This window comes from Mustela nigripes, chromosome 2 (genome assembly GCF_022355385.1).
Source record: "Mustela nigripes isolate SB6536 chromosome 2, MUSNIG.SB6536, whole genome shotgun sequence".
NCBI classification, from domain to species: domain Eukaryota; kingdom Metazoa; phylum Chordata; class Mammalia; order Carnivora; family Mustelidae; genus Mustela; species Mustela nigripes.
The window spans coordinates 54372384-54387852 of NC_081558.1; the positions used below are offsets into that span (position 1 = coordinate 54372384).

General features: G+C 55.3%; 1 protein-coding gene across 2 annotated transcripts in view; it reads right to left on the reverse strand.

Annotated features, from left to right (window-relative positions):
* PLXND1 (plexin D1) overlaps positions 1–15469 on the reverse strand; it is a 57448-nt gene that overhangs the window by 15365 nt on the left and 26614 nt on the right. For both annotated transcript variants that reach the window (XM_059390381.1, XM_059390380.1), the window contains exons 9-20: positions 11652–11753; positions 9054–9143; positions 8733–8826; positions 7615–7769; positions 6643–6794; positions 5684–5783; positions 5452–5591; positions 4480–4647; positions 4305–4395; positions 3852–4115; positions 3604–3753; positions 2440–2554 (exon numbers count right to left, since the gene is read on the reverse strand). In XM_059390381.1, coding sequence (XP_059246364.1) covers positions 2440–2554; positions 3604–3753; positions 3852–4115; positions 4305–4395; positions 4480–4647; positions 5452–5591; positions 5684–5783; positions 6643–6794; positions 7615–7769; positions 8733–8826; positions 9054–9143; positions 11652–11753 — 1621 coding nt within the window. The remainder of the gene's footprint in view (positions 1–2439; positions 2555–3603; positions 3754–3851; positions 4116–4304; positions 4396–4479; positions 4648–5451; positions 5592–5683; positions 5784–6642; positions 6795–7614; positions 7770–8732; positions 8827–9053; positions 9144–11651; positions 11754–15469) is intronic.

The window sequence follows — 15469 nt, forward strand, 5'->3', positions numbered from 1 at the left end:
CTCACACTTACAAGTTCATTAATCTTCAACAAAGGAGGCAAGAATACACAATGGGGAAAAGACAGTTTCTTCAATAAATGGTGTTGGGAAATCTGGACAGCCACATGCAGAAAAATGAAATTAGACCACTTTCTTACCCCATATATAAAAATAGAGTCAAAATGAATTAAAGACTTAAATGTGAGTCTTGAAACCATAACATGTTTAGAAGAAAACATAGGCAGTAAGCTCTTGGATATCAGTACTGGCAATATTTTTCTAGATATGTCTCCTCAGGCTAGGGCAACAAAAATAAACAAATGGTACTACATGAAACTAAAAAGCTTTTGGATGGTGAAGGAAACCATCCACAAAACAAGAAGGCAGCCTACTAAATAAGTGGAAGACAATACTGGCCAACGATATATTCAATAAAAGGTTGATCCCCAAAATACATAAAGACTCATACAACTAAAAAACAATCTGATTAACAAATGAGCAGAGGACCTAAATAGACAATTTTCCAAAGAAGACATGCAGATGGCCAACAGACACATGAAAAGATGTTCATCATCACTAATCATCAGGGAAATGCAAATCACAGCCACAACGGGATATCGCTTCACGCCTGTCAGAATGGCTGGTATCAAAATGACAAGAAATAACAAGTGTTGGTGAGGCTGTGGGGAAAAGGGACCCCTGGTAAATTGTTGGTGGGCACGTAAATTGATGCAACCATCATACTGTGGAAAATATTATGGAGGTTCCTCAAAGATTAAAAATGCAAATATCCTAGGGCCCAGCAATTCCACTTGTAGGTACTTAACTGAAGAAAACACAGTAATTAACTCTAAAAGATACATGCACCCCTAGGTTCACTGAAGCATCATTTACAATAGGCAAGACACATAAAGTTACCCAAGTGTCCACAGATAGATAAATGGATAAAGAAGTCACGGTGTATTGATACAGTGAAGTATTACCCAGCCCTGAAAAATATCAGGGCCATCTGTGACAGCATGGATGGACCAAGAGGGTATGATGCTACGAAGTCAGACAAAGAAAGACAAATGCTATGTGATTTCACTCACATGTGAAATCTAAAGAACAAGACAAAACAGAAACGGACTCATAGACACCGAGAAAAATCTGGGGGTTGACAGGGGTGGGAGGTGGAGGATTGGATGAAATAGGTAAAGGGGATTAAGAGGTATAAACTTCCACTTATAAAATAAATAAGCCTCGAGGACCTAATGTACAACATAGGGAATATAGTCAATAACATTGTCGTATCTTTGTAAGGTGACAGATGGTAACTGAAGAAAAACACTGAATCACTATGTTGTATACCTGAAACTAATATAATAATGTATGTCAATTATAATTCAGTAAAAAAATGGTAAACAGTGACTTTCCCTGGGTGAGAAAATGATGGGTGATTTCTGTTCTCTGTTCTTTATCATTTTCAGTTCTTTCCACAATGACCAGGCATTAACTTGTGAAACATTTAAAAGATAAAAAATTATGAAACACAAAAGATTATACACCAGTATTATATCATAGTCCCTTTCTGGGGTAGGGAAGGGGGAAACACACAGACACACACACGCAGCCAAACCTTGTACAACTGAGTTTGAACTGTGTGGGTCCATTTCGACACAGATTTTTAAAAATAGATACCGTAAGAACTGTGTATTTTTTCTTCCTTACTACTTTCTCTTTTTTGAAGATTTTTAAATATTTATTTATTTGTCAGAAAGAGAGAGAGAGAAAGGCAGGCAGAGGGAGAAGCAGGCTCCCCGCTGAGCAGGGAACCCGATGCAGGGCTCAATCCCAGGACCCTGGGCCATGACCTGGGCCAAAATTCGCTGCTTAACCGAATGAGTCACCCAGGCACCCCTCTTCCTTATGACTTTCTTAATAACATTTTCTTTTCTCTAGCTTACTTTAAGAATGCAGTATGTAACACATGTAACATACAAAATGTGTTGACAGTAAGGCTTCAGCCAACAAGAGGCTACCAGTGGTTAAGTTTTGGGGGAATCAAAACTTACCTGTGGATTTCTGACTGTGCAGGGTCAGCACCCCAAACCCACATTGTTCAAGGATCAACCATATCACCTTCATAACCACTATTTTAACAGTGGGGCTGCCTACCAAATATGTAGGTTAATCTTCCCTGAACAACGCTCTTTTAAGTTTCCTCAGTAGCTCCTTAGCACCTAGAGGACAAGGTTCCAAGGTCCTGTGCCTGGCACTCAGGGCCCACAGCCTGGAGGCAGCACATCCCCCAGCATCTACCCACTTCTGCCTGGATGAGCCGTAGCCAGGGCACACCTGGTCTTTGCGCAGGCTGTGTCCCCCGCCCATCATGTCTTTTCTCCTATGTGCCAGTCTTCAGAGGGGCTGGGACAAGATGGGGCAGGTCTGGCATGGCGTCATGAGAGAAGGGCTCCTTACCAACCACAGAGAGCAGCAGCAGGACACTGCAGATGACGATGGACACGATGATGGCCGTCTCACTGCCCCCCAGCTGCAGTGTGGCAATGGTCTGGTTGAAGTTCCCAACCTGGATCTGTATGGAGGTGGAGGGAGGGGCTGCAGCTTCCCTGGACTTGTGCCTTGGCTCTTCTCCTCCCTAGCACTGGGGCCCCAGGCAAGACACCTAACCTCTTTGAACTTCAGCCGCCACATCTGGAATGCAGAGATAACCACGCCCACTTTCCCGAGTTGCCCTGAGGGCTATATGAGAGGCTAGAGAGGCTACGTGTTCAGTACACGGGGCTGTGTTCATTATTATAGCCTGGCAGGAGCCATGGAGGAACCAGACACAGGGCAGTTCACAGGCCCTGGCTGTAGCCCACCATATCTGGAGGGCTGTTCAAGGACCCAGGGAGCAGGCGAAGTCTGAGGACTCAGAGGGCATAACTGGGACCGGGGTGCAGGTGAAAGGGAGTTTTTCTGGTCAGAGTTTGCCCATTCCGGGCATCACCAGCTGCCTGGGAGGGAGGGAGCTCCCCACCCAGGAGGCATGCAAGCAGGTACAACATAGAAAAGGTCCCATTTCTGGGCCCTCTCTGCCCTCCTCCTGTTTCCCTCCCCTCTGTGACTCTGCATGGTGGGGGAGGCCCAGACTCCAGGGGGAGCATCAAGTCGAACAGGGACAACTTCTTTTTTTTTTTTTTTTACTTTTTTTTTAATAAAACTTCTTTTCAGTGTAACAGAATTCACTGTTTTTGCACCACACCCAGTGCTCCATGCAATATGTGCCCTCCTTAATACCCAGCAACTGGCTCCCCCAACCTCCCACCTCCCCACCCCTTCAAAACCCTCGATTATTTTTCAGACTAAGGGCTCTGAAAAACAGGGACAACTTCTTATGGCCTCTGAAGGTCCAGCCCCATCAGGCCTATCCCACACCCATCACTGACCTGGAGCAGGTCCCTAAGTGCTGGGGCCTCCTCTGTCAAGTGGGGATGTAAAGCTCTGCTTTGCTCCCCTCGCCTCATCCACTGAGCACAATGCTTGGCACCGGCATGGCATGTGGAGAAGGGGTTGGCACTCAAGCAGATGGGGCAGGGCTGGGGGCCAGGGCCACCTCCACCTGCGGCACTGTTTACTCACTGTGATGGGCAACTGGCCCTCGGCTGTGCCCAGGGACTCGTTGACAGAGCAGTGGATGACTCTGTCGGAGACGATCTGGATGTCACAGGCCACTTGGCCTATCTTGATCCGGTACTCGTGGCTCTGGAGGCCCAGGCTGTCCTGCTCCTTCTGCGGGAGCAGAGCGGGGGTGCTCACCAAGGGCTATGGCGGAGCCCGGCCCCGCCATGTCCTCCCCTGCTGCCTCCCCTGCACCCCTGGGCACTCACATGGATAACCAGGGTGAGCGGCTCCCCGGGGTGGTGCTTGATCCACTTCTCCCTCTTGGCCGTGGAGAACTGTGGGTCAGGGAGATAGTCGAGGCGGAACCTGCCGCCCCGCCGCGCCTCCTCGGGGTCCAGCAGCTCCTCGGCCACGGCCACCTCATCGGCGTAGGCCCGCCCGTTGATGAAGAAGTCCACGGGGGCAGATGCATTGCTCAGGGCCCCCGGGGATGGGCAGGTGATGAGGGTGGAGTTGAGAACCTTGCAGAGCTGGCAGGGGAGGGCCAGGGTCAAGGTGGGGGACAGGCAGACAGATATGGAGAAATGGAGAGAGATGATGGAGGTTTTGGAAGACAGAGAGGAGAGAGAGACAGAGGCAAGGGAGAGGCAGCAGAGTGAGGCCTGGGCAGTCAGGGCCACAGGCTGCTCCCCACCCGCCTTGGCCCTGTGCCCCCTCACCGTGGGCTCCCGGCCAATGTGGTGCACAGCCATGGACACATTCTGCACCATGTGGAAACGCTCGCCAGCCACGGTGATGGTCCTGCCGCCACTGCGGGAGATGGCAAGCCTGTCAGACCCCCTGCAGGTCCAGAGAGCAGGCTCAGCCTGGGGTGGGGCAGGTCTGCGGTCTCACCTGACAGGGCTGCGACGGGGACTGATGGCCGTGATGACGGGGTTCTGCATATAGTGGAAGGTGAGGTTGCTGCGCACACAGCCCCGGTGCTCGAAGCGCACACACACAGACACAGGGGCTGGCAGGGTGCCCTCGGGCACCGTGCAGGTGATGCTGGTGTCCGTGCGCCTGCGGAAGGCAGTGCCATTGTCAGCACGGCCCCACCTCCCCCCAGGGTCACTCCTGCCTGTCCCATCCCCCAGGGCAGGAGCCTGTGCACTTGGCTTGGGTTCCAGGCCTCCTCGGCAGGGCCCCAGCCTGGGCTTCTGACCCCTTGCACAGAAACCTGTTGTTTCCCTATTTCCACCACCACACCTTTGCTTGGGCTGTGCTCCCCACCTTCAACACCCTCCCTTCTCCTCAAACCGTGCCTGTCCTTCCCAGTTTTCCGCCCCATCCCACATCACCCAAGAAGACTTCCCAGAGTTCCTCTCTCAATGGCCATCCCTGCTGTGGAGTAATTCTGAAAATACTGATTTTTCTCCCCATCTCAGATGTTTCTATTTCCTGTGGGAATATCCGCTTTCCCCTGCCGTGACTGTACTGCACTCTTCTTGGTAGCCACAGCAATGCCCATCCTTGGGGCCTGGTATGCAGTAAGTACATGATAAAGACAAAGGCATTTCACCGAGGTTATGGACCACACCCCTGCTGGCAGACACATCAGAAGATCTGAGAATGTGTACAATCATCACCATTCTCACTGCAGCTGTCACTTATGAGGTGCCTACTGTATGCCACAGTATTACTCATAACTACTGTTCTTACCAGATGAGGAAACTGAGGCTCAGAGAGGGAAAGGGGCTTGGCCAAGGGGACACAGCCAGTGGAGACTCAAGTGATCCTTGGTGCAAGGATGTCCTTCCACCCCTGTAGCCCCCCGGCCTTCCAGTTACCCTGGGCTAGAAGGGATGGCCCAGCCCAGGGGCTTACACGAGCTCTGCGCAAGGCTCTGTGTCATTCACCAGGACTTGGAGCTCAGAGCCCACATGGAGGTCGCTCCCGTGGATTGTGATCCTGGTGCCCCCAGCCTTGGGGCCCTTGTCAGGCTCCAGGAACTGGACCAGGGGCAGCTGTGGGAAGAAGAGAGGTGGTCAGGCCTCAGGCCGTTCCCCAGGTGTGTGCCTGGTGGGGTGGGTGGGAAAGTGGACATGGCCTCTCTTACCACATAGGAGAAGCGCTCCCGGGACTTTCCCTCCTTGGAGGCATTCACTGTCACCACGTCTGAGAATGCCCCTGGCGCTGGCCCTGTGGCACACACAATCCTGGGGGGAGGCGGCTTTGGTCAGCGGAGCAGCCCAAGGATCTCAGGAGCTGGGTATCCTCCCTCGAATAATGTCCCCCAGTACACCCTGACGGTGTGGGAGCGCCCCACATTTGCCCTCAGCTATCAGCCCTGCCACTTACAGTGGGCGCAGCCATGTGGCCAAGACACCCAAAGGCATTACCCACATCAAAATACTGAGACCATTCCCTGTCACTTGGCAAACAGCCATTCTGAAACCGCCCATTGTCACCCTGATGCTAGGCTCTTCCCCAGGACTCTCCCACAGTTCTGCAACCCTATGAAAAAGGGGCTGGGTAAGATAGTCTCTTTGGACCCAAATGTTCTCCAACCATGAGAACATTGGCTAGGCTGGGAGACTGATGGTCTTTCTGCAAGCTGGCCTTACAGTCCCCCAAAAGGAAATCCAGCTTAGTCCCTGCTTTTGCAGAGCCCCTCTGGGCCGACCCACAGCTGCAGGCCCAGACCTTTGTACCACACGGGCAGCCCCACGCTTTGTTAATTGCAAGGTTTTTGTTGTTTTGTTTATGAGTGCAAGGCTTCTGTGGAAGGGGAGCTGGTCTAGGGGCACCTGGGAGGGCTTCCCAGAGCAGCAGGCACTGAAATGTGAACCTGAAGGGTAAAGACGAGTGGCCGGAGCAGAAAAGGGCAGGACGCACAGGGAGGGGGAACAGCTTGAGCAAGGTCCAAATGGCGGTGGGCCATTTCTGGGGAGCTGCCGGCTGCCGAGAAGATTGGGATGGCTGAGGGGAGGGGGAGGGCAGAGCTATGGCTGGCACTGTTGGGGGCGGGTTGCTAGAGGTCATTCAGAACCGCCCCAGGGACTGCCCACTACTCACTCCTCGGACACTGTGTATCTGTCAGCCAGGGGCTCACAGGCCACGCTGCCAATCCACACGCCATGGGCCACGTCGCTAAGCCGCCGGCCTAGGTTCCTGCCTCGGATGGTCAACAGGGTCCCGCCATCCAAGGGGCCACTCAGGGGCTCGATCTGCCAGGTGACAGAGGACGGATGAAGTTCTGAGGCTGGGACACCAGCAGCCTTCCCCTCCCCCATTACTGACCAGGGAGAGGCAGGACCATGCCCACCTGCTGCTCAGGAGAAGGTTCTGGTTCTAAGAGGGCTGGGACCACCGTTCACTTGACAGGTCCCTGGGACTGCCAGGGAGGGTGTGCGCATGGGTTACTGAGCCCACATGGGTGTGGGGATGAGAGTGTGTGTGCACAAAGTCAAGGATACTTGGATGGGGTGGGGGGTCTCCTGGGGACAGTGAGGTCCGCTCCCAGATGTCTGACCACAGGATCCTGCATCCCAGCCAGAGCAGGGCACCTGACGCAGGCTAAGTCCGTGACAATCCTGACCTAAGACTTTCTTTCCTAAAACTGAGGCTCAGCGATTATTACCAGTTATTACCACCCTATCGGCAAGGTTTCCCTGACCTCACTATAAAAACTATACGCAAGCCCCAGTGTCTCTGCTATTCCAGCCTCCCCCCTTTACTCTGTTTTTCTCCATAGCGCTCACCATCTTCTATATACAAGTTATTGACTTCCTTACTTATTACTGCCCACCCTGCTCCCCAACGACACCATGAGCTCCAGGTCGAGGATGCCGTGTGTTGTGTTCATGGCTGTGTCTATGGCACGGAGGGAGCCCAGCCCCCAGCAGTGCTCAGGAGGTCACTCTGCACGCCCGGCCATGTGAAGCACAGGAGCCACAGGTCTGAAGGCCCAAGCAAGCAGCCGTGTGTGTCACACAGGCAGGCCCGTGGGCACGATGGGCCCCCATGGCTGGTGGGGGGTTTACTTACCGCACGGATCTCAGGGGCAGGGCAGGTGCCAAGCAGGGCCTGCAGGGGCCCCCGAAGGCGGCAGCCGTCACTCCACACGCACAGATGTCCCAGGTCCTCCCGACCCAGGCACTGAGAACAGTCAGGGCTGCCCATGGCGCAGTTATAGACCTCCACTGGGATAGACAAGGGGGCAGCATGGGTCAGGTCCCTGCCCCATGACCACAGTGCCCTCAGCACCCTCCCTCTCGCAGGGATGACCCCCCCCACCCCTGCCAGAGGTGAGTCCTTGTCCTCCAAACCCTACAGGGCCTGCACTCAGCACAGTGCAGCCACAGCCTCATTAAAATCTGTCCTCACCACAATTCAGTCAGCGGGGAGCTCTTTACTAGCCCCAATGGACAGATAAGAGACTGACAGTCGGAGGGGAGAAGTGACTTGCCGAAGGTCCCACAGCCCATGAGTGGCCGGGCCGGGATTCACACCCAGGCCTGAGTGGGACTTTTCACCCACCACTGAGCAATGTGGGCTCTGTGGGCGCCAGGGCCTCAGACGCTCGGAGGGGCCCAAGAGGGAGCACAGGAAGGGTTCTCCAGGGCCTTGGGTATTCAGGCTGGTGCTGGGGTCTCTCTGGGGTCTTCATGGTGGGGATGGGGGCCCCCATGTCCATCAGGGGTGGCCGAGGCTCCCCATGGACAGGTTCTTGGGGAATTGATTCAGTCCATGTAGGAACAGCAAGGACACCGGCCACAATCTGGGGGTGCTATGTCCCAGACATAAATGTAAGATCTGTGTGCATCATCTCAGCAAATCCTCACCAAGCCTTCCGTGAAAGGGTCTGTGCCTCATGTCCCATGGGAACGATGAGGCTCAGAGAGTGACGGCTAAGCAGGGGCCCACAGCTGCACAGCCGTTAGCACAGAGATGCCTGGCCCAGAGGAGCTGCCCAGTGAATGAATACTGAGCCAGTGACCAAGTACAGATGGGCAAGGCTCGGTTCTGAGAACCTGTGTGTTAGGGAATGACAGGACAGGACATCTGTGACTGTGCAGTGAGCACTCGCTGAGTCCCCCAAGGGAGAGCCCCACCCATTAAGACTGAATCCCCTGTGGCCACATGGGGTAGATGGGGGCCCCCACCTGTCATGGGGGTAGGGCTGTCCAAGTATCGGGCTGGCTGCCCCTTTAGCTGGAGGCTGAGTGGAAACACCTGGCTCTTCTGGGTCGTGTGCAGCTGCCAAAGGACAAGAAAGAGCATGAGGGGCATGAGTGGCATCTAGGTCTCTGCTGGGGGAGGGGATGGTTGTCCTGGAGAGAGGACAGGGCAGGGATGTTGAGGATGGGGGGATCAAAAAAAGGAAAGGAATAACGTGGGAAGGAAGGAGACAGCATCTGGATTTGTGCAGGCCTCCCCCCACACTCCTACCCCACCCCCACACACATCTGAGCCATATCACTCACCACCACTTGGTTGCAGTGTACAGTAGATTCATTCACCCACATGGCTTCAAAGATCTCCTCTGGCCCGAAGCTACATTCTAGGGCTGCGCCCTGGAAGACATGGGGGCGCCGAGGAGTGTGGGATCAACACTCATTACCCTCTGCCTCCATCAGTAGCACGTCATGGCCTACTGCCCTGAGGAGTGGGCTGAGTCCTACTCTCAGGCCCCTCCCTGCCGCAGAATGTCCTTCCTGGTCTTCATATCCAATGTTTAAGGGAGACAAGGAGTACATGAACACCTAGAACATTGGCCTTGAGCTCTCCGTGCCATTAAAAACCTCACCAGCATCCCCCAATGGCCTAAACCAAAGGCCTTTTACTCAGCTCATAAAGTCCTGACTCTTGAGCATGGCTGGCATTCAAGGTTCAACCCAGGGAGACTCCACCTGCTCTTTGAACCGTAAAAACCCCCCTCCTCTCTCCCACATGCTGATGCCCAAGCCATGGCAGGATGCTTTTTGACATGGCACAGGCCGCCCTGCCCCCAGGCCTTTGCCCTGTCCATTCCTCTTACCCAAATAACTTATCTCCCCTTTACCCACCCAGCGCAACAACACAGCCTTCAGAATGCAGTTCAAATGCCCCATATTGCAAAGATTTCCCAGTCCCTCCCCTTAAATCAGGTGGATGCCCCTCATTTGATAATTCATTCATTTGGCAGGGGGTTGGGTGCCTGTGGGGACTCTGAGAAGTTCCTAAAGCCTTCCCACACCCTGTATACTGAGGACCACCCTTATCCCCCTCCCCAGGTTCTGTTTACACTGGTGTGTAAACCCTGGGGAGGGTTGGGGCTGTGTCTCAGCCCCTGTGACACCTCCAAGGGCAATGGAGTTCAGCGAGTGAGCTCAGGTTCCATCGGTTTGCATCCCACACTCTGCTACTTCCTAGCTGTGCAACCCTGTGCTAGTGGTCCTCCTCTCTGAGCCTTGGTCCTCTAAACTTGGCAATAGAAACAGGCTTCCCTGCTCTGTAGGGTTGCTGGGGAAACAGGAACTGATGTATCTTTAGTGGGTTGCACACTGTTGGTGACTAATATATGTGGCTCTTAGTATGCAGGAGGTGCTCCACACATGTTTGTTGACTAACTAAACAGGGCCCAACCCCCCAAACTCATCTTGTCCAGCACAGGTGTCCAGGAAACAGTATCGATGAATATTTGCTGACTGAACAAGCCAGCCTCGTGGCAGGACTTCCTGTTTATGTTCCTGTTGTTAGCAGATGTGACACCCTGAGGAGAACACAGGTCAACAACCCCCTACCTCACCCCCCCACCTGCCCAGTCTCCCCATTCCCAGGAAGGTGGCTGTTGAGCTTATCTGCCCATGCTGAGGTTGGCAGATGGTGGTGGTGGTGGGGTCTGTCCTCTTGAGTCTCTGAACCCAGGTCTTAGCCACTCAGGACAGCAAGCCCAAACTGTCTTGGGGCTCCTCAAGGGGTAGGCCCAGAAAACAGGCCTGCTGCAGAGCCCAGGCAGGGGGCTCTGCTTGCCTCTACCCTGCCCTTCATGTTCTAGAAGCAGGCCCAGGTCCAGGAGTGCCGGGATCACTCAGGCACACTGAGGGTAGACACGTGTCCCCCAGGATCCCCAGCTGGGAAGCAGCAACCAGGATCCAAACCCAGGGCTTGGGCCTCCCCCTGCTGGGCTCCCATAACCCCAGGGAGTAGCACTGTCCTCCACACCAGCCCAGGCCCCTTCTTGTCCCAAATGTGGCAGGGTGGAGTCAGAGGGTGCCTGCCCCCCACAGAGCTCTGGCCCCAGCCACGAGGCTGCCTGACACATCCCAGATGCCAGCACGTGGACCCCACGTGTGACAGCTGTCACAGGCCTCCGCTCCCCCTTGGAAGCAACAGATGGTGACTCCCCAGGAGCTGGGGAGGGGGATGGCTGGCACACTTCCAGAACTCGTCAACGCTTCCCACCCAAGACACTCTTCCAGGAGGGACCCAGAAAGGAGCTGCATCTCCTCCTCCCCATGTGGGGGATGGGGAGGGGAAGGCAGATGGCAGGGAAGAGCACTGTCTCAGGAGTCCAGGGCTGGGGTGCAAGTCCAGCCCTACGTCATGTATATCTACTTCCACTTTCCAGGTCTCCTTTTCCCCATTTGGACAGTGGGGAATGGGGCACCACAGGGCCACTCTTCGGGCAAGACAGGCCAGCCAGAACTGAGGAAGTGTATCCAGAACCACATTTCAACCTGGGGCAGGGTGGGCCGGAAAAGGACCAGGTCCACCTGTGGGCTGTGGCCCAGCTCTGTTGGGAGAGCTTTGGAGGGTAGGAGAGTCTGGGCGTCCCCCACCAAAGCATTTCCATATACAGTGGGTCCTGGCCAGAGTTTCCCTCAGGAGCTGTTAGCAGCCTGCCGTCCCTTGGACTGGGCCCTCACCACCTACTTCTCATTCCTCCAACCCCCTGCAACCACCCTGGGCCTTTCTCAGACAGAACCTGGAAACTCAGAGACACAAAACCAGAGTGTGGGTGGAAGGCCCAGAGTATGGGTCCCCATCCAGGACGCGTTCTCCCCAGCCTCCCACCCCGCCCGGGCCTGGCCCCCACCTACCTGGAAGGCAGCATTGGCCAGACGCACGGGGATGCTCTGGGAGCTGCCTGTAGGCACGGGTGCCAGGGCTGAGGGCAAAATCTGGGGGCAGTCCTGAGGGCTCTGCAGTTAAAACACAAGGAGGAGAAGGTGACGCAGGAGCGTTTCAGAAGGGACAGGACTCCCCGCAAAAGTGCCTGCCAGCCTGCGAGGTAAGAAACACCAGGAATAAACTCACAACAGCTGCCACCCTAGAGGGTGACGCGGCACCTCCCACATACCATCTCATTTGATCCTCAAGACAAGCATAGGGGCAGGAGACTTTACTGACCCCATTTTACAGATGAGGAAACTGAGGCACAGAGCAATGAAATAAACTGCCCAGTGAAGGAACCAGTGCCCCCGTGGCTGCTCCGGGGCTGGCCTCCCTCCCCATCTCTGAGCCTCATCTCTTCTGACTATAAAATGAGGGACTGCACCCACTCTCTAAGACTCGGCTTCTGGGCTCACACATGTTAAATGAGTCAGAGAAAAGAAACTCCAGGCTTCTAGATGTCCTGTGGGAAACGGGCTCTGAGGACCCTGGTGCTACCAGGTTCCACACCCCTCCCCATAGCCTCAGGCAAGAGTCACAGCCTCTGGGCCGAGGTGCCAGGCCCCCAGAGTTCCAGGGCAGGCCTGGGCATCAGCATTCCTGTGTGGGCAGTACAGCCACTGAGGCCTGGTAGAGCAGGAGCTACCTCCAAAATGGAAGGGATGGAAGGAAGGAGGGCAGGTGGTGATATACCTGAGTTCAAAGGGCAGAGCTGGTCTTTGAATTCCTACTGGCTGCCTCCCAGGCCAGAAACAGGCCTGAACCTGAGTCTTAGGGTGAGGGGCAGAGACCAGGGGTAGGGCTGTGCCCACTCTGCTGCCTTAGTGAACTCACTGAGCTTTAAGTCTGGAGTCCTCACCCTGAACTAGGCTCTCCCGACCTGGGGGTCCCTGTGGGCTATGTCCTGACTCCTCACACGCCGAGCCCGACCGCCAAAAGCCTGAGAGAGAGGAAGACCGAGGACCCAGCAGCAGTCACATCGCACCAAGGCCTGACCACTCTCCAGCCCAGAGGGCTTCCTGCTCTGCCTTCCTCCTGCCCAAGTCTGGTTGGGGACAGACTTGGGGACACCATGATCCACGTGTGTCCACCTTGGGGTCACCCAATCAAGGCAACGGCCTCTGGGGATAGACTTGAGAGACCTCCCTGGGGGTCTTTTCCCCCTATTGTTAATCAGACAGGGAGCTCCTTAAAGGGCACTCCAGGGACCCAGCATCCCACCGAACCTCAAGGTCAATGGGTGCTCACCATGTCAGCATCAGTGGAAGCCATGAGCTCACACAGCCCTCACAGTGCTCCTGGCTGGTTCTGAGCACTCCACACTGTATTGACTCACCAAATCCTAACTCCCAACAGCCCTATGAGGTAGGCACCCATTTTATGGAATGGGCAGCACCGGAGCCCTCCTGGTTATCCCAACCGTTTGCTGACCACCAGGCCAGAAGCCTCGCCTGGACTGGTCTGTTTCCCCAGGAGTGGCGCCTAGTGCAGACCGCAGAGGCCTTGGCTGAAACAGCAGCGTGGCCAGGCCAGGGCGAGGCCTCCTGGGTGATGTTTCTGGAGGGCCAGGAGGGAGGAGCTTGTGTCCAGCTCAGTGGGAGCGCACACAAACCTCTGTCCCTCTGAGCTGCTGTCTGGCAGTCTCGTATGTAAACCCCATGGAATTTCAGAGAATGGAACCCACATGTTTGCAATCAGTCTGCATGGCCGCTGACAGTTCTGCCTTGCAACTGGCTGGGGGCTCTGTGCTCTGTCCTCCCAGCTCCACCCCACCAGTGGGTCAGTGGCTGACAGGAGGGGCTGGGGAGTGAGGGTCAGAGGGGCAGCTTCCACAGGAGGCTCCCCAGAGGGAATGACATGGGACTACCCCCAAGGGCCTCCCATTCTCCTTGATCCCAATCTATGATCCCATGGCCACTTTGATGTTTGTAACCATTCTATGGAGTGGAATCAAGACTAAGGGTCCTGGCACACCTTTGCCCTCCTTCGGTACCTCCTCCCCACCCCACCCCGCGAGTTGGCTAACCCTCCATGGGGCCAGCTGGAGCGTCTGCTACTAGCCTCCAGCCATCTGTCTCCAAGTCTGGCTTGGCTTTTGGGGAACTTCCCCCACAGGCCTGCGGTTTGGGAAGACTGACTCTACTCCTCAGCCCCAGGGATAGGTGGGTGTCCCAGGCCTGCCCTGGCCTCAGCAATTGGTTCAGAGAGCGTAAGTGACCCTAGTTTAGCCAGTGAAAGTCAGCTGCGGGACTCGTATAGAACCAATAAGAGAAAGAAGCTCTTTTTGTTTTCTGGGGCTGCCAGGAAATCAGGAGCCTGCCCGGAGCTGCTGAGGCTGTCTTGGCTACCAATGGAGAGGGCTGCCAGAGCATGGAGCCCGTCCAGAGGGGCAGAGAGCCCCGACAACGTGGTGGGAACCCCTGGATCCAGCTGTAGCTGAAGGTGATGCAACCCCCAGACTTAACACTCATAAGTCAATTAATTCTGTTGGTGCAAGGCCAGTTTGAACTAGGATTTCCTCACATGCAACCAAAGGACAGGGGCCTCCCTGTCCCATTCCAGGCCAGGCCATGGACACGTCAAGAAGAGACTGGGTGGCTTCTCCCCTTTGCTGGAGTGCCACCTGGGGCACCGCCTGCAAGTTCAGGAAACCACAGCTAACTGCCCGCACTCTAACAGAGCTGAGAAGGTGGGACACCAGGAACAAGGACAGAGGCTCGGTCGGCAGTGCTGGGAGGCACCACCAACCCCGACGGAAGCCCAGCATGTGCTGGTTCACAGAGGGTCTCACCTGTCCCCACAATGGGACTCACAGACTCTCTTGCCGTCTCTCCCAGGCTCAAGGGTCAAGAGCTGGTGTCCCAATACACGCCTGGCCCAGGGGCCTTGAATCCACCACACAGGGTCCCTTCCTACCTCTCTGTACCTTCACGGCCCCCTAAGCTCTCTCCTGTCCCTACCAAACCACTCTCCTCAATGGCTCCTAATGAAGTTCAGGTTCACAGATGCAGCCACGCCACCGGAGGGGCCTGGCCTCCCACCTCTTGTCCCCTCCACTTTCTCCTTCTGGTGCCCACTAGGGAATGGGAAAATAACAGGAGACTCAGCCTCTGGCAGCTCCCCAGGGACACCTCCCTGGCCTAGCGCAAGCCCTACTGTCTCCTCCCAGCGCTCAAGGGGCGCAGGCAGATGTGCAAACCTCCCAGCCCACCACCTGACCAGAAGCATGGCGCCCGCACGGCTGAGATGTAATTAAGTGCCAACTTCAGTATCAGAGCCTTCTGCAGGCCTTGGGAGGGGCTGCCTCTTCTCTTCCTAGATTATCGTAATGCTCTAAGACAGGCCCTCTCTGTGCTCCCCACCCCAGTTGCTGGTCCCCAGATCAGAGGACCTGGGGGGGCTGGTTTACAAGATGCTGCTGCAGAAACATTTCCAGGCTGGCGAGCTCCTATGCATCTGTCAGGACCCTGCACAAAGGTCCCTTTCCCAGAGAAGGGCTCTCTGGCCCACCCAGTAAAGCGGCCACCAGCTCTTAGGTAGAACAGGGGCCTTTTAGGGAGTACCTACAATGGGCCGCGCATGGAGCTAACTGTACTCCCAGGTGCAGTTGCAGATTCCCAGCACAGCGAAGGAGGGCCATTTTAAAGAAGTAAAATGGACAACTTTACAGCAAGCAAAATAGGTGATGGGGGAAAAGGCACAGAGAGATTCAGTAGCTTGGCCAGGATCACACAGCCACAACACA